Below are 9,003 nucleotides of genomic sequence, written 5' to 3'. Positions count from 1 at the left end.
TAATGACTTTAAAATTTGTAACACATGTCCATTAAAATGACTTAATATCATGGATATGCATGTCTCGGTTAATTAGTTTACTCTTTCCACTATACCAAAAAATAGATGCATAAGATGAGACAATCATAAGGATTTGAAGACTTCCTCTATACCCTACAATATTCCATCTTTACTAAAAGATCCATAATACTTTGTACTTTTTAAATTTTATCTCATGTTAAATGCTAATTGATGAAAAAATTGTGTGTTGATAATTTGCATCGGTTGGTTTCTCAATTATGCTACGAGTGAACGAAAGAATATCAATTATTGGAGAAAATTATTAAAAATACATGTAGGGCCATTGTATAATTTGTATTCTTATGGTCCCAGGACATTGTTTCATATTTTAACCATGGAGATGAAGACCGGGTATGAATTATTGCAACAAATTAGGTTTTCTCTCCTTACAAAAAATACTATCCCCACCACTTTGGAATTTTTCATTGAGATTTTAATTCAGTATTTGTCTTGTTAAATACATTGCTTTCCCCTAATATTTTTTGAGATATGGATATGACGTACATAAAATGTCTTATACACTGTAAGTGCTGAATCCATGATGATACAAATTAAACAGTGTATTCTAAATACTTCATAGAAATCAAATTGTTTTTTTTTGGAGAGCAAACCATCTAAAATCATACATGTTTCGTTATTACCGACTTTTCAAAAAAGTTATACAAATATATAACAAATTATATATTAATTGTATATAAATTTTTATATTAATAGTATATAAATATTATGATTGTTAATTTTCACCATGACAATTATCTCTCTTTAAATTAACCCATTAATTTAAATAGTTGTTGAGATTGTAAATTATTCCATCCTAGAAAGCGATAATTCGATTTCTTAATACTTACAACAATCACAACTCATTGAACGCTAACCTATATAGCTCTCCAACATGCAAGATTAAACCCAGATTTTGATCATGGCACAAGTTGGCCAATCAATAAACATTGGAATCTATTCCCTGTTTTGGATCCAAACTACGAGGAACAATACTGGAAACTATTATAGATGAGTTCGGAAATATTTTTCCTAAAGTTTTGTTTGCGAGTGAAGTTTTGGAGGGGAAGAGAAGGAAACCAATAACTTTGGAAAGTTCTTCTCATTGTTTGAGAGTTGGATGAAGGAGAAGGAGAGGATTTGGAGGGTTTCTCGAACTCTCCAAAACCCTTCATGTGTCTATTTTTTAAAATTATTCCAATTTGGAGTTTTTGGAGATAAAATATCAAAATAGTTAAATATTTTTAGTAATATTATATATCATGCATTATTGTCCATTTTTTTAATTAAATTTTTAAAGGAAAAATAACAAAATATTCTTACATTATCATTAATTTGCATTCTTTCATCTAATTTTCGTAACTCAAACAAAGGAGAGAATTTCATTATTTTCCCTTCCGAACTCTTTGATCCTTGTCATTCCCTTTCTCTCATAAATCCCAAACAAAGCCTAAAGGTTAGTTTGTGAGTTGAATTTTAGAGAAGAATGAATTAAAAGAGAAGAATGAATTAAAAGAGAAGGCTTAAGAGCCATGAAATATCCTTGTGATATGACTTTTAAGTCTTCCCTTTCTCTTCATCCCCTCAAAAATCCAACTCCCCAACAAATCATAATAATTTTACTATCCCAAATCATTTAAAGAATTTGAGAATTAATGTGGATAATTATAATTCTAAATTTAATTTCTTGAAATTGAAGCATCAACCAAAGTAGATCAAGAGCTCAATATCTATTGTATAAGAAATTTTTTTGTTAGCAAAGTCAAAACATAGAGAACACCTTTAATGCAAAGTCATTTTCAATTGATCATCACATTGAGTAGTTTAGCATTACCATGAAAAAAATTATCAACTCAAAGGATGTAACAAGTTAAAAATAGATGAAATTAAAGGGTCAAAGTAAAATTCATTCAAAATTAAAGGACCATACAATCCACAAGATTAGAAGTGGAATGATAAGGAAATATGCAGCTGATAGGTTAAATTAGATCTGTCTATTTAATGCTTAAGAGCCCAATTTTAATTACCCACAAAAGATAAGTCCATAATCAGAATTAGTACATTTATAAAATTATTTCTTGGACCATTTAAATATTAGTCCATATAGAGTTATTCAAGTGAGAATAGTTCTCATGTAAAAATTGTGAGAACAATAATTTCGGACCTTATAACTAATCATGAATGATTATGATTAAAAGTTAGTTATTAGTTACATGATAATCATACGCATATATCTTTTAATCTTACCCGTTCAATCAAAATCCAATTGTATATATTAAATGTTCTTATTTCTCATAATAACAATAAATAATAACGAATAATGATTTAATATATATACACTGAAAACATAAGTATTTTTTACACTGTCAACAAATTATTAATTAACCATCATTGACTCTTAAGTAAATTAATATAAATTAATGGTGATAGTGTAGAAATTTTAAACTCAATGAATAATTAACTAAGATTGTATAACCGTATATACATATTCTGTTGTTTACGACATGATAACATTTTGTGGAATACACGTAAGAGGGGAAAAGAGGGAACTTGGCGACAAATCAAAAGGTGGTGGGCACTCGGAGCCATCACACGCGTGATTCTGAACCTTTTTCTACGCATATCGTTGAAATCCTATAATCATCTTCTATCAATTCATTTTTCATTAGGACAGAATCTTCGTATAATTCGTCAGATATTGCCAAAAATAAGAGTTTTTGGATCAATTGTTTTATGCGTAATTATTAATTTCATTTCTTTCGATCCCTCAAACAAAACCCTAATTTTGGTTTTCGGGATCCGTTGAAAATGGAGAAAGTGATGAATATTCTGAAGCCGAAGGCAAATCCACAGCAGTTGTTGAGAGATTGGCAGCGCAAGCTTCGGCAAGAGTGTCGCAACATTGAACGCCAAATTCGCGGTAATTCATTTCCCCTCTTTTAAACCCTAATTTCTATTTATTCTTATTTTTGTTTGATTTGTATGTTTATGTGATTGGATCAGATATACAGAGAGAAGAAAAGAGCGTACAGAAGGCGATTAGAGAAGCTGCCAAGAGGAACGATATGGGTTCTGCAAAGGTTTTTTTTTCTTCGTAACTCCTAATTCTGTCTCTTTAATTTTGATTTACTATTGTCAGTGCCAGTATTTTTTTCTCGAGAAATTCTTTTGTGCACCCTGATTTATAGATATGAAAGATGGAAACAAGATGTTCTGTTCTATTCCGTTCTCTTTGGAGTAGAATCAAAATGTTCCGAGAGCACATAACAATAGCTCCTTGTTTCTAGGGGCACTTAGGTAATTGAACTACCTGAGCTAAGAGGTAGTTGCTCCTAGCCATGCTGCATTTGTTTCAAGGAAATGTGTAGAATACATTTAATTTGACAGTGTCTTTATGTCTACAATACATTTTTGTGACATCTATTGAATGCAGATATGGAGGATATTATATGCCTTTTCATGAGATATTTTAATGTAAGTACCAAATGCTTAGGCCTTCGGACAATTACAACAACAACCAAACCTTAGTGCCAATAAGTTGGGTCAGCTAAATGCTAAGGATGATTAAAAGGCAACTAGTGTATTCCTTTGTTGTGTGCCCTAGCACACCTGAAGAGGGGAGGAGGGAGAGTGGATGAGAGAAAACCCTGGAATGTGGTCTCTTAATCTATAATATATTCTTTAATCTTTATTCTGAGTGTAAGGAATCTGTGGATGGGTTTACCCTAGAATTGAAGGCAGAACTGGATGATTGTATAGATAAAAGTTTCTATGAATGGTCCTAATATTCAATAAACTAATGAAGAAGCTTTGGTTTGTTCTAGTTTAGGACCTATTAGGCAATGATTTGTTTTCTGTTTCCAGACTTCATTGTTCAATGTATGATGTCACTGTTTCAAAAATATTTTTTTTCTTCTTTTCTTATGAATATTTGTCCAATTTGCAGTCACTTGCTAAGGAACTTGTGAGGTCTAGGAGAACAGTTAACCGTCTCTATGAAAATAAGGCACAATTGAATTCAATATCAATGCACCTTGGAGAGAGTGTTGGTAGGTTTTGCCATGTTTTATTTTCCGTAATTTTTCTGCATAACAAATAGAAGCCTTTGTCTAAATTATTTGTGCTTAATACAAATTCTTTGGCGCTTAACTGAAGAAGTTTAGTTATTTGCAATCCATGTCTACTGATGTATAGTATTGGTAAATTGTCTACAATATTGGCTTTTGTTGATAATAAAATTTCTGGTTACAAGGGGAATATCTACTGACTCTCTGCTGCTTCCATTTTTGGGGCTCAGGAGTGTGACGTTTATTTGGTGTGCATTATCATATAGGTGAGTTTGAATTATGTATTAACCATTAAGAGGCATTTAGTGTGAACACATGTAGAAATTCCAACATTTAGAAAACAAGGAAAATCATGTGATGATATTGAATATTGATAGGTGAAAATAGAAGTTGTATCTTGTATTGAAGACATAATTGAACTTGATTGGCTATTGGCTAATAAGAAATCTTCGAAGACCTTCTTAGTCCATTTAGTATCTTGACATGATACCTTCAATTTACCTAAAATAACTGAATAAATCCCTAAAAATAAATTCATGAGTTTTACTATATAATAAAAAATGGGTATTCAAGTGCATGAGGCTCTCACCTAGTGAGGTCTGGGGAGGTAGATGTATACAGCCATACCCTTAGAAGCGAAGAGGCCGTTTCCAGGATTTGGACTTCTCAAAACTGCGCATTGAAGCATTGAATTGAACGATTCAGTGCTTTTCGTGGTGAATAACGAGTTGGCGTGGGCAAAATCACGTTCCAGAGCAGTGTGGGACAAAACAATGCTTCGGATTGTCAAACGTTTTTGCTTCGGGGAAGACGGCTGTGTTTTCGGGTCACACACTGTGTTCTCAGGTGAGCAGGTTTCTTTTCTTGGCTCAACCTCTAGTCCCAATTTTTACCCTATTTTTTTAACTCATTATATTTAACTTATATTACTACTGTTCCCTTCAGTTTTTTTCACTCTTCCACCCCACCCTCAATTCTCTCCATATTATGAACCACTCTCTTCCATAACCCTTGCAACCTTCTAATCTCTTTCGTAGGCTTCTTCTTGTTTCTGAACCAAAACCCTGCAACCACTTCCCTTAGCCTGGACTTTCTCTTCTCTATATCCACCCTCTGTTTTCTCTCTTTTCCTTATCAAAATATGTCGAATGCTAGTGAATCTGGTGGAGGGGTAAGGTGTTGAACTACCCCAGGAAATAGGACGGATCTGGGCTGGAAGAATACTCCTGGAATTCTGTATTTTAGTTATTGTGTATGCACATATATGTATTTTAAATATAATTTTGTATTTTAGTTGGAGCTATGCTTAATGTTACGCTCCACTGCCGCCATGATACTATACCCCCTTCCGCTCCAAGGCTGACTATATGTTTTAACAACTTGTTTGAACCTATGACCTCCAGGTGATAAGACAAACAACCTTAACATTGTGTTGATGGTCATCCCCTTTCCACTATTTAAGGGTTGAGTCAAGCTTTGTCTTGTTCAGTCAACTCTCTTTTGTTCAGGATTTTGTATTTGATCGGATGCAATAATTATAGGTTGGCAAACCATTTAATGTAAGGGGACTATTTCGTTTGTTTTTTGTTTTCATTTCCAGTAGGCATGTTTTCAACAATAGTTACACAAGTGCCATATTGTTTCAATTTTATTCTCTTGTTATCATAGTTGTCACAGAAATGATTAAAACGACTTTTCTTGTTTTAACCATTTCCTTCAAAAAACTTTGAAAACTGGGAACAGAATGAAGATAAGTGAAAAGTCAAATTTTTGCATGATTTGTGATTAGTCCCTTAATTTTAAAAATTGTGTAAAAAGGATCATGAACTTTGGTGGTTCAGGTGAAAAATAGTCCTTTGCTATTCAAAAACATCCTTGAACATTAAATGATGTTTGATTTAGCCCCTGGACTTCAAAGATGTTTAAAACTAACTCCAGATATCCTTTGCATGTGGTGTTTTCATCCAATTTTTAATGCCTTAGATGACGAAGGTCCATTTTGCACCCAAAGCAGAGATTGGTGTCCTTTTTACAAATTTTTTGAAATTCAGCTTTCAAATTGCACATCATGCAAAGTTCAAGGGTGTTTCTGGACTTTTCCCTGGAAATAACTGCTTCTATTGACTAATTAAGTGTAATAGTTTGATTAACCATTTATTGTTTTAACTGTGGATTCTTTTTCAATTGGCCATGATGACATATTAAAGTTATTTAAATGTTGTTCTTTGGAAACTCATGAGTTTGATGGCTTTGCAGCAATTGCTCGCACAGTGGGACATCTATCCAAGAGCGCCGAGGTTATGAAGCTTGTCAATAACCTCATGAAGGCTCCTCAAATGGCTGTGACAATGCAAGAGTTCAGCAAAGAAATGACAAAGGTAATCATGCAATATTTTCAATGCTGTATTAAGAAACCACTTTTTTCCTCCTCTCCCCTCGTTATGGTTAGAGAAGACAGTTGCACTGTAGTTATCGGGAATTATGTCTCTTTCAGGCAGGAGTTATTGAGGAGATGGTAAATGATGCTGTTGACTCAGCACTTGATTCTGAGGACATAGAAGATGAGATAGAAGAAGAAGTTGATAAAGTCTTAACTGCAATAGCTGGCGAGACAGCCGCACAGCTTCCTGAAGCTGTCAGGAAAGAAAAGGTGAAGCAACCTGCTCAAAGGGCTGGAGCTGCAGACGAGGTATGTGCAATTAATTTATTTTCCATGAATAAGTTCTTTCTTGCCTAAGAGGAGTTTACACTGCGACCAAGCCTTAGTCCTACACTCCTACTAGGTAGGGTCGGGGCCATAAAAAAATATGCTTTCATTGAGAGTTGAACTCAAGACCTCCCACTTACTAAACAAGTGCTCTAACCATTGAGTTATGGAATCAAAATATATCACATGCAATATTCAGTCAGACCTTGAATCAAGTCGTCCACACTCCACACAACGTTAGAGTTTACCTTAATTATGAAATTTATTATCACGTGTAGGAAGAGGCTATAGCTGAGGGTGTTGATGATGAGGAAGAAATGGAAGAAATAAGGGCTCGACTTGCTAAGGTTAGGTCTTAAACAATGTGCTAGTCTTGCTGCATCTACCTTGTACCTGTTTGTATGGTACGCTTTGACACTACTAATGGGAAAGAGAATACTGTAATGGGAAGTTTGAATGTAAATTACACTCAAGTTCTTCAAACTATACCAAGTTGTAGAATTTTTTTAAAATTTTATATAATGAAGTGCGGAGCTAATTTTATCCATGGTCAGGGATTTGTTGTATAAAAATCCACGATATTGTGTTCGGATTTGGAACAATGTTTTCATGTGAAATGGTGCTGCAAGTGTGTTTAAATTCTGGTCCTGGTAAAAGTTAGTTAATTTCATCATTTATTAGCAAGGTTTCGATGTACTCTTGTATTCCATCCAGATCTTAATCGATTCAATACCAGTTTTTAACTGGGCGGCTTTTAGTCTGTTGAACCGGTTCCAGACTCGGTTCACTGATTTTTCTTGTTGAATTGAGCTGTGCGATTTCTAAACATTGGTTTTACACTTTTACCACTTCGTTTCGTTTTAATAATGGAATTTTAAGCCTAATTGCAAATTACAAAAAGAATCCCAATTACAAGAAATGTGTGGAATGACCTATGTCTCATCCTTCCCCTTTTAATTTTTTTTCTTTGGCCCATTGGTGATTAGCGTGACAAAGAATTGTAAGCAAGCGTATCTATTAAATATCATTAAAATAAAAAATAATAATTTAAAAATAATAACTTTTATTACAACTATTTTAATGAAATGGGAGTTAGTTATTCTAGTAAACAATGTGCCTTTCCAAGACAGTCAAAACGCAGTATTATAAGAACTGGCTAAGACCGATTAGTTCAATATGAATTTAACATATGATTGATTTGAGTTTCTCAAATCAGTGCCTCGTATGGTGAGACCAACCAATTTTATTAAAAAACAATTTTTGTATAACAACAAAAAGACTTTGATTTAAGATTAAAAAAATTAAAAGTTTTAACTTATTTATAGTGATATTTGCTATTTGTTAGTTTAGTTTATATAGTAAAACCTTACTTGTGTGATTTTGTTACAATTAAAGTATAAAATCTATATTATTTGATTTGATGATATTTTTAACTTATTTGTGACATTTGTAGTGAAACATTCCTTGGTAGTTGTTTAATTAAGTATGATATTAGTTTTTAAATTTAGAGTATATAGTTATTAAATAATGCTCCTTAGTGATTATGAGTTAGAGCAACTATAATAGTTGTTTTTAAGATTGTTTTTAATAAAATAAGAATATTCTTATTTTGTTTCTACTGTAGTATTCTTATTTTATGAATTTTGTTCTTAAATAAAAACAATGTGAGAGAAATAAGAACGAGAGACGAAGAAGATAGATGTTTGGTTAAGAATGAGATAGGTTGTGAGACTGAAATAAGGATATTGTTTATTATCGTGGAGAAAAGGTAGAAGTTCTTCTTATTTCATGAAAACTGAATAAATCCCTAAAAATAAATTCATGAGTTTTACTATATAATAAAAAATGGGTATTCAAGTGCATGAGGCTCTCACCTAGTGAGGTCTGGGGAGGTAGATGTATACAGCCATACCCTTAGAAGCGAAGAGGCCGTTTCCAGGATTTGGACTTCTCAAAACTGCGCATTGAAGCATTGAATTGAACGATTCAGTGCTTTTCGTGGTGAATAACGAGTTGGCGTGGGCAAAATCACGTTCCAGAGCAGTGTGGGACAAAACAATGCTTCGGATTGTCAAACGTTTTTGCTTCGGGGAAGACGGCTGTGTTTTCGGGTCACACACTGTGTTCTCAGGTGAGCAGGTTTCTTTTCTTGGCTCAACCTCTAGTCCCAAT

At 33.3% G+C, this 9,003-nt stretch overlaps 1 protein-coding gene across 1 annotated transcript; it reads left to right on the top strand.

Annotated features, from left to right (window-relative positions):
• Positions 2,578–7,384, top strand: LOC109325886 (vacuolar protein sorting-associated protein 24 homolog 1). The gene is made up of 6 exons (XM_019558487.1): positions 2,578–2,977; positions 3,061–3,137; positions 4,004–4,106; positions 6,381–6,502; positions 6,619–6,813; positions 7,110–7,384. The coding sequence occupies exons 1-6, from the start codon at positions 2,866–2,868 to the stop codon at positions 7,188–7,190; spliced, it is 690 nt and encodes a 229-aa protein (XP_019414032.1). The 5' UTR covers positions 2,578–2,865; the 3' UTR covers positions 7,191–7,384.

Source organism: Lupinus angustifolius, chromosome LG13, assembly GCF_001865875.1.
Source record: "Lupinus angustifolius cultivar Tanjil chromosome LG13, LupAngTanjil_v1.0, whole genome shotgun sequence".
Lineage (NCBI taxonomy): Eukaryota > Viridiplantae > Streptophyta > Magnoliopsida > Fabales > Fabaceae > Lupinus > Lupinus angustifolius.
Note: the sequence above shows the minus strand (reverse complement) of the source record. Positions and strands in the feature narration are given on the sequence as shown.